At 47.1% G+C, this 19,337-nt stretch overlaps 2 protein-coding genes and 3 non-coding genes across 6 annotated transcripts; 3 read left to right on the top strand and 2 right to left on the bottom strand.

The window, feature by feature from the left end:
- Positions 1 to 3,642: 3,642 nt before the first annotated feature.
- Positions 3,643 to 4,101, bottom strand: LOC119965970 (uncharacterized protein K02A2.6-like; the record flags this gene model as incomplete). The annotated part of the gene is made up of 1 exon (XM_038797029.1): positions 3,643 to 4,101. A coding segment is annotated over one exon (459 nt), but the record flags the coding sequence as incomplete, so codon positions are not given.
- Positions 4,102 to 8,546: 4,445 nt separating this feature from the next.
- Positions 8,547 to 8,618, bottom strand: trnaw-cca. Its single transcript has one exon. It is a non-coding gene; the product is annotated as a tRNA-Trp (tRNA).
- Positions 8,619 to 8,801: 183 nt separating this feature from the next.
- On the top strand, positions 8,802 to 14,765 carry LOC119965961 (60S ribosomal protein L13a). 2 transcript variants are annotated; one of them, XM_038797005.1, is made up of 8 exons: positions 8,815 to 8,918; positions 9,365 to 9,437; positions 9,642 to 9,707; positions 10,048 to 10,149; positions 11,011 to 11,096; positions 11,281 to 11,340; positions 13,233 to 13,355; positions 14,626 to 14,765. In XM_038797005.1, the coding sequence occupies exons 1-8, from the start codon at positions 8,898 to 8,900 to the stop codon at positions 14,710 to 14,712; spliced, it is 618 nt and encodes a 205-aa protein (XP_038652933.1). In that variant the 5' UTR covers positions 8,815 to 8,897; the 3' UTR covers positions 14,713 to 14,765. The 2 variants fall into 2 exon arrangements, with proteins under 2 accessions (XP_038652942.1, XP_038652933.1); XM_038797014.1 differs by lacking the exon at positions 11,281 to 11,340 and having other exon boundaries at positions 8,802 to 8,918.
- Positions 9,812 to 9,886, top strand: LOC119978703. The gene has a single exon (XR_005463543.1). It is a non-coding gene; the product is annotated as a small nucleolar RNA Z195/SNORD33/SNORD32 family (small nucleolar RNA).
- Positions 11,136 to 11,211, top strand: LOC119978710. Its single transcript, XR_005463546.1, has one exon. It is a non-coding gene; the product is annotated as a small nucleolar RNA SNORD34 (small nucleolar RNA).
- Positions 14,766 to 19,337: the final 4,572 nt, after the last annotated feature.

Raw genomic sequence — 19,337 nt, 5'->3', positions numbered from 1 at the left:
GAGGCCATTCGGCCCATCGAGTCTGCACCGGCTCCCGGAAAGAGCAACCTACCCAAGGTTAACACCTCCACCCTATCCCCAGAACCCAGCAACCCCACCCAACACTAAGGGCAATTTTTGGACACCAATTTTTGGAATTTATCATGGCCAATCCACCTAACCTGCACATCTTTGGACTGTGGGAGGAAACCGGAGCACCCGGAGGAAACCCACGCACACATGGGAAGGATGTGCAGACTCCGCACAGACAGTGACCCAAGCCGGAATCGAACTTGGGACTCTGGAGCTGTGAAGCGATTGTGCTATCCACAATGCTCCTGTGCTGCCCCACTTGCTGCTCCTCTCTTTCTTGGCCCAGCGCAGCACACACTCCCGGTCACTGAATCGATGGAACCGCACCAGCACCGCCCGCGGGGGTTCATTCGTCTTGGGCCTCCTGGCCAGCACTCTGTGGGCTCACTCAACCTCCAGGGGCAAATGGAAGGCCCCCGCTCTCATCAACGAGTTCAGCATCGTGGCCACATAGGACGGAAGATCCGACCCCTCCAGCCCCTCCGCCAGGCCCAGGATCCTCAAATTCTTTCGCCTCGTGCGGAAGTCCAGCTCCTCCAAGCAGTCTTGCCACTTTTTGTGAAGTGCCTCATGCAGCTCCACTTTCCCCACGAGGACCACGGTCTCCTCCTACCGCTCAGCGGCCTGCCGCTGCACTCCTGAATGGCCGCTCCCTGGGCCGCCTGGGCCCCAAGCAGCTTGTTGATAGTCGCATTCAGGGAGTCCAGCAACTCAGCCTTCAGCTCCGCAAAACAGCACAGAAGAGCAGCTTGCTGCTCCTGCGCCCACTTCCACCAGTCCTTGGGTGCTCCGCCGGCCGCCATTTTGTCCTCCTTCCCCCGCTTTTTCTGGGGAGCTGCTGCAGCCTTTTCCTTTGCCCCACTCCGGGTTCCCACCATAAATTTCGGGGAATGTTCCTTCAAACACCTTCCCCCACCAGGAATCGGTAAAACAGCGCCGTTTGGGGCCCGAGAACAGGCCCGAAAGTCCTTTAATAGCGGGAGCTGCCGAACGTGCGGCTTAGCTCCGCATCACCGCAACCGGAAGTCCCCTACCTCCTTTTTTAAACAGTGGTGTCACGTTTGATAATTTCCAATCCACCGGGACCACCCGAGTCTAGTGAATTTTGGTAAATTATCACTGGTGCATTTGCAATTTCCCCAGCCATCTCTTTTAGCACTCTGGGATGCATTCCATCAGGGCCAGGAGACTTGTCTACCTTTAGCCTCATTAGCTTGCCCATCACTCCCTCCTTAGTGATAACAATCCTCTCAAGGTCCTCACCTGTCATAGCCTCATTTCTATCAGTCACTGGCATGTTATTTGTGTCTTCAACTGATCATTTATGTATGCCTACTTCCCATATATCCTACTTTTAAAACATGTTTTGTTGGTGTTACAGCTATCATTGTAAAGCTAAATTCTCCATAGTACCAGCTCAAACCTTTTTTTTCTGCTAGCATACCGAAGCTATGCCCCCTGTATGTTTGAATGACTCAATGCAGGTAAAAGTAACTTAAATTCATTTTTATGTCACCTTAAATTGTAGAGGCAACTCCTCCATTATCTCTTCATTGTTTTCAATCTTTTTTCTTAGTTTATGAATGGCGGGATCTACGCAAATATTATATTTTACTCCTCTACGGTTTTGACTCCCATTCACTAATCCCAGATAATTAAGTGATGAAAGAATCCTACCATCTGTTGCAGCTTCATTGACACTCCCCAAATTTTATTTTTATTTTTTTAAATTTAGTGTACCCAATTCATTTTTTCCAATTAAGGGGCAATTTAGCATGGCCAATCCACCTACCCTGCACATCTTTTGGGTTGCGGGGGTGAAACCCATGCAAACACGGGGAGAATGTGCAAACTCCACATGGACAGTGACCCAGAGCCGGGAGCGAACCTGGGACTTCGGCACCGTGAGGCAGCAATGCTAACCACTGCGCCACCGTGCTGCCCGACACTCCCCAAATTTAACATTATCTGTCCACCTGTAGATCACCTCACTCATGCTTACATAACAGCCCTTATTCTTTTTTTTTTAAATTTAGAGTAGCCAATTATTTTTCTTTTTCCAATTAAGGGGTAATTTAGCGTGGCCAATCCACCTAACCAGCACATCTTTAAGTTGTGGGGGTGAAACCCACACAAACAGCCCTTATTCTTTTTACCGAAATTCATTCATTTCTAACATATTCGTAGTTAAGTACACAGAATTAAAACAACGGATTTCTCATGTTCATGTACTCATTACCTGAGTTAGCATTTACTCAGTGTGGGTAACGCACACAAAGAAACCCAAATATTACTTTTATAAAATATACCAGATTCAAATGGTGACAATATAAGTTGAGAATGTTTAATTTTTATCTTCAACAACAAAAGGGTGGCCACGTCCCGATTCCAAAATGGACACATGCAGAGAATGAAGGGAAAAATGGACAATGCTGAGAAAGCAAGCAGGTGCATGGTTTGTCTGTTGATTGGAGCTGTAGCTTCCAGACAAGACTGATACTGCAAAGCCATTACCATACTAATGAGCCATCTCCAGGGACAAAAGAGTAACTTTTAGGTAAACGATACTAAAGCAGACACCCCGGCACCAGAGGAGACTAGAACAAAGCAGGCCAACGGCCACCTAGGGCCCACCCACCAATCAGGGCAGCCACCCCTTTATTGGAGGAAATCGATGCCAATGATCAGGATATGGTCCAATTAATTGGGATCAAGTTCAAGGCCCGCCCAAAAGCGTGCGAAGCCCACTTTGTGTGTAAGAAGATGCCCCCAAGAGAGAATTGTTCTTCTTGGCCTTGGCTCTCAGCGAGGAGAGACCTGCCTAGCAGCTGCACCAGAACAAGTAAGTCCAAAGTCAACGCACGCTACGAGATAGACGCTCCTAGCTACTATTCCGTACTAGTTCGACCCCGGCAGCCTCAGAACCGGACAACGGCCACTGTTCCTCTGACTGAGTGGGCGCCCGAAGCTAAGTATAGGCTTTAGTAGTAGTGATAGTTTAGTTGGTAGAGTTTGTGCAGGAGTATAATTGACTGTGTGTGTAAATAAATGAGCATTGATTATGAACTTACTAACTGGTGTATCGAGTCTTTGATCAGCATTTGGTTTTGAACCTTGTGGCTGTATCGAAAGATACCTGGCGACTCTTGAGCAAACGTAATTAGCGTTAAGGACAGTGACCATTGACGCGCACACACGTCTACATGTTTGCGCTGGAGACGACCCTGGGCTTGCACCTGGTAAGAGAAATAGGCCCGTTTGGCGAAAGATAACACCAGGGACCCACTGGGCACCACCAGCAAAATTCCGAACGAACACTGGGTCACCGGGCGTAAACCGCCGAATCGGCCGATGCCGAGAAAAACCATGTCCCTGCCGTTCTTGTGTGCGGCGTACTTTTGCGCCAATGGCTGGGAAAACCATGCTAAGGCGGGTGCGAAGTCTCTAGCCCATTAGGAGTTCTGTGGGAGCTACCCCAGTCACCGCAAGGGGGGTGGTCCTATATGAAAACAAAAAACGAGCCAGTCTCGTGTCCATCGACCCGGAAGACTGCTTCTTTAGGCCTCGTTTGAATGTCTGCACTGCACGCTCCGCCAACCCATTTGAAGCCGGGTGGTAAGGGGCAGTGTGGATATGGCGTATGCCGTTCATCTTCATGAACGTTGCAAACTCCTCACTTGTGAACGGAGTGCCGTTGTCTGTCACCAGCACCTCGGGGAGGCCATGCGTACTGAAAGACAAACGCATCTTCTCGATTGTTGCGCAGGATGTTGTGCCTCCCATCTTATGCACCTCTAGCCATTTAGACTGGGTGTCGATTAATAGCAGGAAAATGGATCCTTGAAAAGGGCCGGCAAAATCCACATGCAAGCGTGCCCAAGGCCGCCCTGGCCATTCCCAGTGATGTAGGGGCGCGGCCGGTGGAAGCTTCTGATGCTCCTGGCAAATGGAGCAGTTTTGGGCCACCTTCTCAATGTCGGTGTCGAGGCCTGGCCACCAGACATAACTCCGGGCCAACATTTTCATTTTGGTCACACCTGGATGCCCATTGTGCAAGTGTCTTGGTATCAGCTCCTGTCCTTTTTCCGGGACAATCACACGCGTCCCCCACAAAAGGATGCCGTCTTCCACGCTGAATTCGGACAACTTGGACGAAAATGCCCGCAACTCGCCTGGGAGCTGTCTATGCTGCCCTCCATACAGGACTATGTGCTGAACCTTTGACAGGACTGGCTCCATCTGGGTCCACTCACGGATCTGTGATGCCGTGACAGGCAAGGTGTCCATAAAATTTAGGGTTACAACCACCTCACCGGTCATGGGGGTCGACATGGGGCCGGTCGATAAAAACAATCTGTTCAGTGCGTCGGCATTCCCTATCTGGGTTCCTGGTTTGTGCTCCAGAGAATACTCGTATGCAGCGAGCAACAAAGCCCAGCGCCGGGTCCGTGCGGAAGCAATGGGCGGTATCGGCTTATCCTCTGAAAAGTCCCAGTGAAGGCTTATGATCAGTCATGATAGTGAAGTGGCGGCCATATACGTACTGGTGGAAACGTTTCACCGCAAAGTCCACTGCCAGGCCCTCCTTCTCGATCTGTGCGTACTTTTTTTCCGCTGCAGTCAATGTGCGGGAGGCGAAAGCTATTGGCCGCTTGGCCCCATTCTCCATCTTGTGGGACAGGACGTCCCCAATACCATACGGGGATGCATCACATGTGACGAGCAATGGCTTTTTAGGATCATAGTGGGTTAGTAACCCAGACGATGACAATTGTTGTTTTACCCGCCGGAAAGCGGTTTCTTGCGGCTGACCCCAAACCCAGGTGTGATTCTTCTTTAGCAGAAGGTGCAATGGGGCCAGCGTAGTTGCCAGATTGGGGAGGAACTTTCTGTAATAGTTTAAGAGGCCGAGAAACGATTGAAGATGCAAAGTGTCAGTCGGGGCAGGGGCCTGTTGAATCGCGCGCACCTTCTCTGCAACGGGATGCAAACCTTCGCGGTCCACCCGATAACCAGGTAGACCACTTCCTTCGCCTAAAAAACACACTTTGTGCGACATAAACAGACTCCAGCCTCCGAAAAGCGTCTAAGGACAGCCTCCAAATTTTCTAAATGTTCCTGCTCCGACGACCCCGTGATCAAAACGTCATCTAAGTAAACAGCAACACGTGGTAAACCTCTCAAAATGCCCTCCATAGGGCAGCACGGTGGCCTAGTGGTTAGCACAACCGCATCACGGCGCTGAGGTCCCAGGTTTGATCCCGGCTCTGGGTCACTGTCCGTGTGGCGTTTGCACATTCTCCGCGTGTCTGCGTGGGTTTCGCCCCCACAACCCAAAAATGTGCAGAGTAGGTGGATTGGCCACGCTAAATTGCCCCTTAATTGGAAAAAATAATTGGGTAATCTAAATTTATTAAAAAATTTTTTTTTATAAAATGCCCTCCATAACACGTTGAAAAATAGTGCAGGCAGAGGATACTCCAAAGGACAAACATGTATATTCATACAGGCCCCGGTGTGTATTAATCGTTACATATGGCCGGGAGGCAGGGTCCAGCTCCAACTGCAGGTAGGCATGACTCATATCTAATTTTGTGAACGAGAGTCTGCCTGCAAGCTTTGCGTAGAGATCCTCTATGCGAGGCATTGGGTATCGGTCGAGTCGGGAAGTCGTATTCACTAAGTTTATAGTCACCGCACAAGTGAACTGTGGCATCTGGCTTCATTACAGGTACAATTGGTGCTGCCCAGTCAGTGAAACGGACGGGCCTGATGATACCCAAAGTCTCCAAACGAGTGAGCTCCCCTTCTACCTTCTCGAGCAATGTGTAAGGGCTCGGGCGCGCCCGGAAATAGCGCGGCGTGGCTTCTGGTTCGACTTGGATACGGGCTACAGCCCCTTTTATTTTCCCCAAATCGGGTTGAAATACATCTGGGTATCGTCCTAGCACCTCAGTCAACCCTCCAGAAACTGTTTGGAGGATGTGCTGCCACTGCAACTTCAAATGGCGCAACCAGTCCCGACCCAACAGGCTGGGCCCATGGCCGCGCACCACGATAAGTGGGAAACGCCCCTCCTGGCGTCCATTAACAACAGGGGTCATCGTAGTTCCTGCAATGTCCAATGGTTCCCCCGTATAGGTGGCCAACCTGGCCTGTGTGTCGGTTAATGTAAGCGTCTGTATACCCTGCTTGATGCGGTTGAATGTCCTCTGAGCGATCACGGAGACCGCTGCGCCAGTGTCCAACTCCATCTCAAGCGGGTGACCATTGACCCGTACTGTCACCTTAATGGGGGGCCACACGGGGAGCTGCCACACAATGCAGCTGCAGGCAGTCATCCTCCGTCTCCACGTCCTCGGGAGTAGTCGCCACAGGTTCATCCAAATGGAAGGTACGGCCCCTGGGCTGGCCCCAGTTTCGGTCGGAACGACGGCACCTCTGGCGCCCCCAGGACTGGCGTCCACGACGGGGTCGGCGCCTACAAGTCTGACACGGACATGGCTCCTCATCCATTGGTTCTGGAGAAGGCTCCCTTCGGGGAGGAATGTCTGACGGCCACTGGCGTCGATCCGGACGTCGCCTTGCCCAAGGTACCACAGGGGTGCGGGGGCATTCTTTCGGACGGAAGGGGTTGCCCCCCAAGGCATCCACCTCCATTCCCTGTAGCTCCTGCACTCCTCGTTCTGCGCTCTCTCAGGACAATACTATTTGAATGGCCTGTTGAAAAGTCAATGTTGGCTCGGCTAACAACTTTCTCTGTGTGGCCGCATTGTTAATACCGCAAACAAAACGGTCGCGTAACATTTCTGACAAGGTCTCACCATTGTCACAGTACTCCGCAATCCTGCGTAGCCTGGATAGAAAGTCAGCAAGGGATTCTCCTGGGGTCCTTTCAGCGGCATTAAACCTGTAACGTTGGACTATCGTGGATGGGGTTGGGTTAAAATGTTGCCCCACTAAGTTCACCAAACGTTTTGGTGTCCGGGGCAGCCGGGTACGTAAGGCCCCTAATCACCCCAAACATATGTGGGCCGCAGGCAGTGAGCAATATGACCACCTGGCGCTCGTTTTCAGTGATGTTGTTTGCCCGAAAATAGTAACGCATCCTTTGTGCGTACTGGTTCCAGCTTTCCAGCGCAGCATCAAAAACATCCAAACGTCCATACAGAGGCATGGTCTAATAGAAAACAACTTCCAACCTGTGTCCAACAAAAATCCAGGGAGGTGGCTTCAGCAGTGTAGACAGCTATTCACTTTAACCCTCGTCGCCAGTTTTGTGAGGGCCACAAAGAATCCAGCACGAGTTTTCAGGATACAAAGAAATAACATTTATTTACAAATTAACATATACACACAACAGCAGCAACAACAACTTCTCTTACTGCCAACTCCTCTCTCTCTGGTTCCAAACTGGCCAGCTCTATTTATGCAGGGAGCCTGCCAATGATTTCTCCGCCCCACCTCATTGGGGAAGCTCATACTCCCACAGGATTGTGGGATTGTCATTAGTCCCCAGCCAATGGTAAGCAGGCAGGTTATAACACTGTGCTAACCACTGTGCTATCGTGCTGCCCACAATGCTTGCATTCCAACCAATCTTCGTATTCCAGTCTCTGTAATTATCTTGCAATTGTATCTCTTGCCCATATATGCTGCGCTTGTGAACCTGCCTCATCTACACCTGATGAAGGAGCAGCACTCTGAAAGTTGTGTTTTCAATTAAAGCTGTTGGACTTTAACCTGGTGTTGTGAGACTTACAAAGTTGGTCAAATTAAGGTTACAATCAAGAAGTTATGTTTTGGGCTGCATCAGCCTGATCTCAGCAAGCAAGAATCTTTCTTGCAGTGTAAAGAAATGAGTTGCTTGAGGAAGTTTATAAAATTTCTAAATACACTGGATTTATGTGTCACTACCTTAGTTGTCCAAGAGGTTGGTGGTAAAGGTAGTGGGGTTGATCCAACTGAGTGGCATATGCTAGGAAGGCCAGACTGGATAATTATGGCAGATTTCCTTTTCTTACGGACAATCGGGTACCAGGAATATTAAAGTATATAGGGAATGAAGCGACGTGAGGTAAATTACCAGGATGAAGTCGAGGGAGGCTAGTGGTAACTTTGCAGAGGCCTTTACAGAGCTGGATATACTTATCAACAGGGAATGGTTGAGACAAAGACCATTACATCTTTCAATTGAAAAGTGGGTAAATATTTCAAGGTGAAAGGACCAGCGATGTGATTAGTTGGGGATTTATCCAGCAAGCAACAAGTACAGGAGCAATAGGCGTAAAGATGTGCTGCACCACATTGTGATCCCATAGTAAGATCAAGGTGAGGTTAGGTTAGAAAGGGGCAGGATGTTTCTCATTTGAAAACCAAAGCAAGACAGTAAGTGGGTGCTCTGGATTGCAAAATATTTCCAGTTGCAATCTGGAGAAACAAGCAGCTATTTATTTTTGGAAGAAAAAAAATTATGACCCCGACGTGATTTGAACACGCAGCCTTCTGATCTGGAGTCAGACGCGCTACCGTTGCGCCACGAGGTCTTAGTATCAATGGGACGAATCCTTGATACTAATCCTGTGGCTGCGGCATGCCGGCGAGAGGCTGTCGATCACGGATGTGATGTCACGCGAAGTCAGGGTACATCGGCCGTAATCTCGTTGTGCACGCACGCACGTACGGCCGGCCGGCCGCCAACAGCAGGAGGCAGGAACAGGAGCTACGTCACGAGGGGGCGGAGCGCACCTCAGCAGCGCTTCGCGGATCGCCCGAGCCCCGCTCTTTAGGTCGGGAAACCCCGCGCCTCCTTCCTTTTTGTCGCCATGGCGGACGGCTTTAACAAGGTGCTGCTGCTGCTCTCGTTGTGAGACCCTGGCCGGTCCTTCTATCCGCTAAAATCCCCTCCCCGCCCAACTCTGGTACCATTTAACCCGGGGGACGACCCCGGTTGATGGTCAGCGGCCTTTTTCTTTCTGCTCCCGGTGCGGGTGAGGCTCAGCGAAAGGCCCGGGGCCTGCGGGAGTTAACCCGACCGGAGCCGCCGTTCAGGGGGGGTATGGAGGGGGCGGGGGGGTGGAATCCACCCCTCCCTCCAACGCTGCCGGCCTCCAGGCGCAGCAACTCTGCGGCCTCGTGTTCTGAGAGGAGGCCTCACTGAGGAGCCATCGGCGCCCATGTGCTGGCTGCAGGCCCAGCCTGCACCCTGTAGCTGATTGCTGGTGCCGCACCATGAGCTTTGGGAACGGTTCGGCGGAGCTGCCTTAACGCCTTTGTCTTGTATTCCTTGCAGGTCCTGCTCCTCGATGGCCGAGGCCATCTTCTGGGCCGCCTGGCAGCCATTGTGGCGAAACAAATCTTGCTAGGTACTCCTCCATTACTCAGAATTTGTACTAACCCACTGATTGCTTTTTAAGGCATCAGGCTGTCGATGATGAATATTAGTCGATTTGAAGGTTTTAATGAGAATACTTTCATGCACTACCATCTGAAGCGCAATTGTATCAATTCCATTTTACTTTATTATAATTCATGTTTCAATCCTACTTACTGGGCTCTCTTTTTAAAAGGCCATAAAGTGGTGGTGGTGAGATGTGAAGGGATTAACATCTCTGGCAACTTCTACCGAAATAAACGTAAGTGTCTTTCTCCTCCCTCATCAGAAGAATTGTATTTTATCAGTAAAACCAATTTACCGTGGAACTAGTTGAACGTAGGTGCATTTATTGCTCGATCAGTTTCTGTCTGTGATGAGTTAGTGTTTTGAGTTTCTCGACCATGAGAATATTTCACATGCACTACCATCTGAGACACAATAGATGAACTCATCTCCTAATAACTTTAATCAAAAAGGTGTAAGCTAAATATTTGTGTATTAAATCAGATGTCTGCTTTATCCAGCATTAGATGTTTGTGTAGTCAAATGGTGTTCAATTTATTCTGCACAGATATTCAGTTACCTCTCTCTCTATCTAGTTAAGTATCTTGCTTTTTTGCGCAAGAGGATGAATACTAACCCCTCTCGTGGCCCATATCACTTCAGAGCACCAAGCAGGATCTTCTGGAGAACTGTGAGAGGTAAAATTTTGCTTAAGACTCAAGCACACAGTTATATGGTTGTGGAAAATTGGTTGTATCAATCAGTCTAAGATTGAGACACGTTATTGCATTGTTTGGAACCATGAATAATGGGATACATTAACATGGGTGTATATTTATAATTAGGCCATCAAATCTTATTTATCCTATGCCAGTTTGCTTGATAATCTAGAGACTATTATCTTTCAGATTCTAGATTTTAATTTGGCCTGCCTAACTGCTCTTAATCCCTATCCAGGATCTCTTTCCTAGACCTATCTATGCCATTGCTTTCCTTGTGGACTATGGTAACTGGATCCTCTCCCTCAGTCACAGATGTCCACAACCTTTACTGGATAGGCAATGCAGCTATCTGGACTTGTGTCCTCTGCTGTGGAGAACTGTCAATCCCCACTGAGTATACTGTTCCCTAATGCCACAAAATTCCTATTTGAATGGCCTCCTGTGCCACTGAGCCTCACTTGCACCTCTATCTACCCTGCAGCCTCCACTCCATATAAATTGCAACAACCTTGAGCCTGTTGGAAAATTGCAAAGCTGAGGCTCTTCTACTTAACTGCCTCCCTCTGTCGCATCCTCCTGTCCTCAACAAATCAGACAACCCCTATCCTTGGATTAGGGTCATTCTTTGTTTTATAATATTCTTGTGAAGCACTTTGAGATGTTTTGTTATGTTATTTTTTTATTCCATCCGTAAAAGTTCCAAAGTCAATGTGTAGAATGGATAGGGCAGCACTGTTCACGTATCCAGAGATGGGGATCCAAGTTGGAAGGTTGACTGTTGTTTTGGGTGAGCACTTTGTATACAGATGCATTTAATTTGACTCTGGTTACTTCAAGGTATGTTGCCACACAAGACAAAGCGAGGTCAAGCTGCCTTGAACAGACTGAAGGTCTTTGATGGGATCCCTCCTCCATATGATAAGGTGCACATCCATACAATTTGTCAGCTATTCATGTTGCTGTTCTATCACTGATGAATTATTATTACCTACATTGTTTGATCTTTTGAATGAGAACAAACTTAATACTGAGATAGAATAGGTTCTCCTCAACTCGTTTTTTTTTTCTTTTGTTGGCCTGGTTTAACTATGAAATTTGCATTTGCAGAGGAAACGTATGGTTGTGCCTGCAGCCTTGAAGATTGTACGTTTGAAGCCGACCCGCAAGGTAATCGTAAACATTGCAGCTGCTGTGTAACATTGTTTTATAGAAACATGTTCCAGCACAGGAGGGAGAACATTGAGTCATTTAAATAGTTCCATAATCTTGAAAAGCCCTTTTTTCCACCTCCACCCACAGCAATGCAGTGCATTTCAGATCCCAAGTATTCAACAAAGTTCCTAATATCTCTCTTTGGTTCTTTTACCATTTGGCTTAAATCTGTGTCCTCTGGCTCTCCGCCTTTCCAGTAATGGTATTTTTTTTTTTTTTTTTTAAATTTAGATTACCCAATTATTTTTTCCAATTAAGGGGCAATTTAGTGTGGCCAATCCACCTACTCTGCACATTTTTGGGTTGTGGGGGCGAAACCCACGCAGACACGGGGAGAACGTGCAAACTCCACACGGACAGTGACCCAGAGCCGGGATCGAACCTGGGACCTCAGTGCCGTGAGGCGGTTGTGCTAACCACTAGGCCACCGTGCTGCCCGTAATGGTATTTTAATCTATTCTCGACCCATGTGATTTTGAATGCTTATCAAATCACGTCCGACTCTTAAGGATCATAGAATCCTGACAGTATAGGAGGTTGATCGGCCCATTGTCTTCACCGACACACTTTTAAAAAATAAACATTTTATTGAGATAATTTTGTTATAACAACAAAATAAACCATGTACGTGAATCTATAAACAGAGTGTAAAAGCTGTCTCCCTCTCTTACAGATCCCAACTTTTATTAACCCCCTACTCTTAAGCTCAACTAACCCCCCCCCCCCAGCTGACGATTAATTTTCGCGAAGAAGTCGACTTAACGGTTGCCACCTCTGGCCGAACCCTAACAGTGACCCTCTCAAGGCAAACTTTCTCCAAACAGAGAAAGCTAGCCATGCCTGATAGCCAGGTCTCCGACTTTGGGGGCTTTGAGTCCCTCCAAGCTAATGGTATCCATCTCCGGGCTACCAGGGAAGCAAAGGCCTGGACACCTGCCTCTTTCTCCTCCTGGCTTCCCGGGTCTTCCGACACCCCAAAAAACACCACCTCTGGACTCAGTGCCACCCTTGTTTTTAACACCGTGGACCTGGTTTGTTGGTCCTCCCGCACATTTTGCACACCTGTCTTCCACCCCAAAGAATCTGCTCATACGGGCCACTGCCATGGGAGCCCGCCACTGCCATGGGAGCCCGTGCACGACCTTCACCTTGAGTTGTATCAGGCTGAGCCTGGGACGTGTTGACTCTACTCGATTTGTCTGCCCATAGACCATCCTCTTTCTCTCTCCCACTTGTGCTTCAGCTCCTTGGTGTGCGTCGCCTCTGACCCCATAGGTGGATAGGAGAAGGCGCTCCCTTCTCTATCCACCCTCTGGAAACTACCCTGTCCTGAATCCCCCTTAGCGGTAGGAGCGAGGAGGTTGGCATCTGTTTACGTAGGAAGTCCTGTACCTGCAAATACCTGAATTTGTTTCCCCTCGCCAATCCAAACTTCTCCAGGCCTGTGAAAACCGGCAAACTTATAATTTTATTGTCCTTTTGATGGAATGAAATGCTTTTTGAAATATTATAATGTAATTGGCATGACATTCGTACAAATGCCTAGATCCACCAGTAATCTGTGGTGTCTGGCTAGCAATTGTTTTGTTCATTGGTGATCCTGTATTTGCTTATTCAACTGTGTAGGTTAGTGTGACCAGACTACCATAGCTTAAAGTTTGTTCCATCATCTAACCAACTAAGAATATTGAGGCTACAGCACCAATGGATACCAGTGATCAACCAAGAGCTAATTAGGGCCTTTGCAGAGCCATTGGGGATGCTGTTGAGTCCGCAGGGGGAGATATTATTATGCCCTTCAAAAACTGAATTATGTTCTTCACCCCTGCCAAATTGGTTCCTTGCAGTTCGCTCTCCTTGGTCGCCTTGCTCATGAAGTTGGTTGGAAATACCAGACAATTACAGCCACTCTTGAAGAGAAGCGTAAAGAAAAGGCCAAGCTTCACTATGAGAAAAAGAAGAAAACTTTAGTAAGTGATGATTACATTATTACATCCTTCAGTTTACCAATGCTGTACCCCTCCCTGAAAGAAAGCTGCTGCCTTCTGCTGTTGTGTTGACCATAAAGCGAATGTGCACTGCTGACCTTTCGCAATTCATTTTCCATCCAGCCAGGTGGCCATGGTCTCCCAGCTTACCTGAGCTGAAATTGGGAATTGTGTGGGTACCCAATGTAGTGTGTGGAGCCCTGATTTGCTCTAAGAATTGTAGGCCCTTTTTGGGCTGTAAATCTGCAGCATGTCCCAAACTTTTCCAGCTGCTGAAATCTTTTGATTCCCCCAAGAATACTTTAAAAATTCCAATTTAAGGGGCGACTTAGTGTAGCCATTCCACCTATCCTGCACAGCTTTTGGTTGTGGGGGTCCGACATGGGGAATTGAAACTCCACACGGATAGTGATCTTGGGTCCTCGGTGCTGTGAGGCAGCAGTGCTAATTGCTGTACCGCCGTGCCAGCATCCTTGGGAGATGGAACGCCTAAGAATAAATCCATCATTTTGAAGAGGAACCACAAAATTGAATGTTTTTGTGCAATATGTATAAAACATTGAAACAAATTTATTATTAAAGTGTTTTCTATTTCATGTATGTATATATTTATTATGATTAAAATGTTCTCCAAGTACTTCCAAGTCTTTTGTCATTTTTAATGGGAGGAGTGCTGCTGCTTCATTTGGTCACTAATTTGGTTAATAGTGCTGCTGGTTCCTGATCCCCTCCCTCTTTCTCATCCTTCTGTCTTGCTCTGGTCACAGTCTTCCTCTGTCATCGTTATGCCTTTCCTGAGACTTTCCTAGGACTATAATCCCTAGTGCTTCCAATCAGATGCTGGCTTCTCAGCATGAGCTGCTGATGGGCTATTGCTCTGAGAATTCAGTGGCAAATGCAGATGAGGCTGGTTTAGCATAGTTGGCTAAACAGCTGGCTTGTAATGACAGCAGCGCGGGTTCAATTCCTGTACCGGCCTTTCCGAACAGGCGCAGGAATGTGGCGACTTGGAGCTTTTCACAGCAACTTCGTTGAAGCCTACTTGTGACAATAAGTGGTTATTATTATTAAAACTGGCTTCTCACCTTGAATTGGACCAGCTGGAGGGACAGCTTTTAAATTTAAAATGGCTGGACATTCTTTTATGGGAAGTGCTGAGCTAGTTAAAAGACTGTAAAAGGCTTGGATTAAAGTAAAAAGTTAAATTGGTGTTTCCTGTTTTATCAATGATTTTTATAACTTCTGTTTACAGAAACTGAAGAAAGTAGCTGAGAAGAATGTTGAAAGCAAAATTGCCAAGTATACTGCAGTTCTGAAACAATATGGTGTTCTTGTTTAATATATTCACTCAGAGAAATTGACAATAAAAGCTATAGGAAAAAAACAGGTTTACATGTGCCTTTTGATTCTTGTCGCGGTTTAATCTTGTTTTTTGAAAGTAAAGAAATTCTCTATTTACAGAAGCATCTGTTATTTTTGTTAGTGTTCTATATTCTCTGTTGGTACCATTCACCATCTTTTAAGCACAAGATTCATTACATTGAATAGTCTTTATTTTCCTCTTGGGGCATCTGCAAAATTTGTATAATCTGAAGCTAGCTAGAATTGTGCATTACCTGTCAGAATTTTGTAATTAATAGTAACTTTGAGGGAATAATAAAACAATTTGTCTATTTTAATTCATTGCTTTTTCCCAGGAAGTATGGTTTTAATTCTTATTTTGCACTTTTAGAATATTTGAGCCAGTCACATTTTTCCCTTGATAAAAGCAAATTACTGCTGATGCTGGAATCTGAAACCAAAAGAGAAAATGCTGAATAATCTCAGCTGGTCTGGCAGCATCTGTAAGGAGAAAGGGCTAATGTTTCAAGTCCAGATGGCCCTTTGTCAAAGCTTCACCTGAGGAAGAAGCTGCATTCCGAAAACTGAAACAACCGGTTTAACTTTAACCTGGTGTTGTGAGACTTCCCACTGCCCGCCCCAGTCCAATGCCGGCATCTCCACATCAAAGCTAAAAGGCATTAAAAAGTGGGAGATATTTTATACTGTGGGGTGAGGGAATGAAAGAGAAGTCCTAGCTACAGAAAGCAAGGGCGAAGAGTGCTAATAGCAGTCCCCAGAAAGAATAAAAGGTGTGAAAGGCTAAACAGCAGCGAAACTAAAATCAGGATAAACTGAGATTGAGGGGTGAGAAATAGGTAAAATGAGAAGGGGGAAACAAAAGGTAAGGATGGGGGCAATGGGATTGAGGTGGGTGGAGCTAATCCTCAAATTGTTGAGTTTGAGACAGGAGATGAGATGCTGTTCCTCCATTTTGCGTTTAGCTGGAACACTGGCAGACATAGAAGCAGGGTCCTGTGTTAAGCAACGGGAAGGTCAGGGACCTGAAGGTGCTCAGCAAAGTGATCACCCAGTCTATGTTTGGTCTCCGATATTTGATTTGAATTATTGTCAAATGTACTGAAGTACAGTGAAAAGTATTGTTCTGCAGCCAAAAGAATGTAGACAATACATACACAGTAGACACAAGAATAATCAACAGAGAACATTGACAAATGGTACATCGACAAAACTGATTGGAACAAGGGCCAAACAAAGCAAATACATGAGCAAGAGCAGCATAGTGCGTCGTGAATAGTGTTCTTACAGGTAACAGATCAGTCTGAGGGGTGGTGTTGAGTCTTGTAGGTGTGGGGAAGAAGCTGTTCCTACGTCTGGATGTGCGAGTCTTCAGACTTCTGTACCTTCTGACTGATGGAAGCGTCTGGAAGAAGGCCTCGGTGGGAGGGGTCTTTCATAATGCTGTCTGCCTTCCTGAGGCAGCAAGAACTGTATACAGAATCAAGTGAGCCACTTGATGGAACCTATCACCACTATCCACAGCTCCAGATTACAACACACATGTGAAAAGTCAATTCCCTGCCTGAGCTTTACTTTGGCGTGGCTACAGTTGTCTATGCAATGTCATTTCCAGCCCACTCACTGCGTTTTAGATGCTGGATGGAACTCCATGGTCCAGTTGAGAAATTTATTTTAATCGCCTACCTTGGAGAAAGGGGCTAGGAAAATAGTTCATGTTGAATAAACTCATTGCCCCTTTCTCCAAGGTAGTTGATTAAAATTAATTTCTCAACTGGACCATGGAGTTCCACCTCAGCCTTTTATGTCTCCTACCCAATGTAATAAGTTGGAAGAGTAAGCCGGGTGGGAGGGGCCTTTGATTATACTGGCCACTTTCCCAAGGTAGCAGATGTAGATCCGAGTCAATGGATAGGAGGTGGATTCATGTGGTGGACTGGGTTGTGTTCACGACTCTGAAGTTTCCGTCTTGGGCTGAGCAGTTGCTGTAATGCAGCCAGATAGGATGCTTCCTGTGGTGCACCTGTAAAAGTTGGTAAGAGTCAATGCCTAGTTTCCTGAGGAAGTATAGGCGCTATTGTGCTTTCTGGGCCGTAGCGTTGATGTGGGTGGACCAGGACAGATTTTTGATGATGTGCACACCTGGGAATTTGAAGCTGTCAACCATCTCCACCTCGGCCCCGTTGATGCCAACAATACTTTGCTTCCTGAAGTCCATGACCAGCTCTTTAGTTTTGCTGACATTGAGGGAGTGATTGTTGTTGCACCACTCCTGACCCTTTCATAAAGGTTACTACTTCACACGTGTAAATTATGGAATGACTTACAAAATAGCACTAACACTCCCACCATACTCTAATAGAAACAAGATTTAATTTTAGTCAATCACTAAATCGAGAACTGTATATATTGTGTGCTACATGTAACAAAGCAAGTACTGCTCTATTCTCTACGTGAGCTCATTGTCTATACTTTCGCTGATGGGATTGGAAACTGAACTCTGGGGAATATTTTAAATGAGCTCAGCTGCCTTTGCTTCTTGCTTGAGAGTATAAATGAATATGTAATTCAATGCCTGCGAATTAAGTTATTTTTTTAAAAATCAGCCATATAATTAAGTGTAGTTCTGAAACAAACAAATTGCGATGGGACGCTTATTGACAGTGCATCCTGCAGTTTTTTAATTACATTTGTTGGTTGAGCTAAAGGTGGAAGGCTTTTATGAGGGACACCACTAATTTAATTTTCACGTTTGAATGACTTAGTACAGGGAGTTGAGGTGCTGGTTTTCATTAGTAGGACCTGGCTGGGATTCTGTCTCAAAAGGCTGCGATTACAGCTCTGTTGACCAGCTGTAAAGTCCCTTAGTGAAATGAATTTGGCAGTCTCAATATTAGTTCCTATTGTGCACAAGTCTAGACACAGTTTTGGCAGCCTGGATCCAAAAGGCCTGAGGAATATCTAGAATGTCACCCATTCTCTCTACCTCTACTCTCAAGTACAGTAGAGTACCTGTGCAGTATGTACTACACTGTAGTTTGAAATATACTGTGATTGCAAGTTTTACACTTCTTGTTTTGTTGTGTAAGCAAACTGTCTTGAATTTACTCAATTTTTAAATTGTCTTCTTTCAAAAATGTCAAGTTTTGGGATGACTGCAACCTATCTAGTACACTCCCATTATATGAAATACATTCGCCTTTTGCGATTTAAGAAAGATTTGGCAGGGAACGTGACCCCTGCAAACAGTGGCACTTTACTGCAGTAAGAATACAAATTATGACTGAAGAGGACGTGCCACATTTTTTTGTATACAAGAAAATTACTGAGGACTTCCGGTGGCGACGATAGCTCCCATCTGAATTGGACTTTTGGGCCTTTTCCCCCGGATTTTTGTGGACTTTATGAAATAAATCGGTGGAGTTAGCATCAGTAAGGAGGATCCCCCCCCCCCCCCCCCCCCACCCGGTGTATGGATAGCTGGACCAGATGTGGCCGTGTGAAACGAATCATTCCCGACAGAGGGAAGCGAGGTGAGTGGCAGTGCGGTGAAGCATGACGGCAAGGACCAGGGAGCGGCGGCTCACTGGCTGTAGGAGCAACAGATGGAGTTTTTTTAAGAGTTGCTTTGCCGAGCTAAAAGGGGATAGGTTTGACCTGATGAAAGCATTGATCAACCAAACGGTCGCGACTCAGGCAGCCCAGGGGCCAGCGATCCAAGAGATCGAATTAAAACTCCAACCAAGAGGACAAGATAATTGTGCTGGAGCATAAGGTGGAGGTGCTAGAGGACCACCACAAGCAGATGCAGGAGAACAGAACCAGGAGGCAGGATTTAAGAATCGTTGGCCTTCCTGAAGGTATTGAGGGATCCGATGCGGGAGTGTATGTGGCGAGTATGCTGGAGTTATTGATGGAAGCGGCGGCTTTCCCTCGACCCCTGGAGCTGCACGAGTGTCTGTTTGGCTTTATGGTTATGTTAATGGCTTTTGGGGGCAGCACGGTGGCACAGTGGTTAGCATTGCTGCCAATGGCGCTGAGGACCCGGGTTCGAATCCCGGCCCTGGGTCACTGTCCGTGTGGAGTTTGCACATTCTCCCCGTGTCTGCGTGGGTTTCACCCCCACAACCCAAAGATGTGCAGGATAGGTAGATTGGCCACTCTAAATTGCCCCTTAATTGGAAAAAATAATTGGGTACTCTAAATTTAAAAAAAAAATGTTAATGGCTTTTGGAGAGCTGATGTTTACTTACTAGGAAATGTGATCTTGTAAATAGGATTTTTTCTATTTAGGGAGAGGGGCCCAGACAATAGGGCGATAGTCTGACCGGCACCAGGGGCGGGGGCTATCGGGGTCAGCATGGATCAGCTGACTCTCTGGAGCGTGCTGGGGGGTGACTTAGTATTGAGTTGGTGTTTGATTTGGGAGATTAGGTTTTGGGGGGAGCGGGGGGGGTGCTCTGCGTGCAAGGGAGAAATTTTCTTCAGGGAATAAGAGGGGCGGGAGCGGCTGCTGCTTGAGGGGGTGCCCAGGGAAGCGGGGGGCGCAGGCTCGGGGCTGGCCAAGAAAGGGTGATGGCTAGTCGGCAGGGGTGAATTAAGTTT

Source organism: Scyliorhinus canicula, chromosome 1, assembly GCF_902713615.1.
Source record: "Scyliorhinus canicula chromosome 1, sScyCan1.1, whole genome shotgun sequence".
Taxonomy (NCBI): domain Eukaryota; kingdom Metazoa; phylum Chordata; class Chondrichthyes; order Carcharhiniformes; family Scyliorhinidae; genus Scyliorhinus; species Scyliorhinus canicula.
The sequence above is the reverse complement of the archived record's forward strand: the minus strand, read 5'-3'. Positions and strand labels throughout refer to the sequence as shown.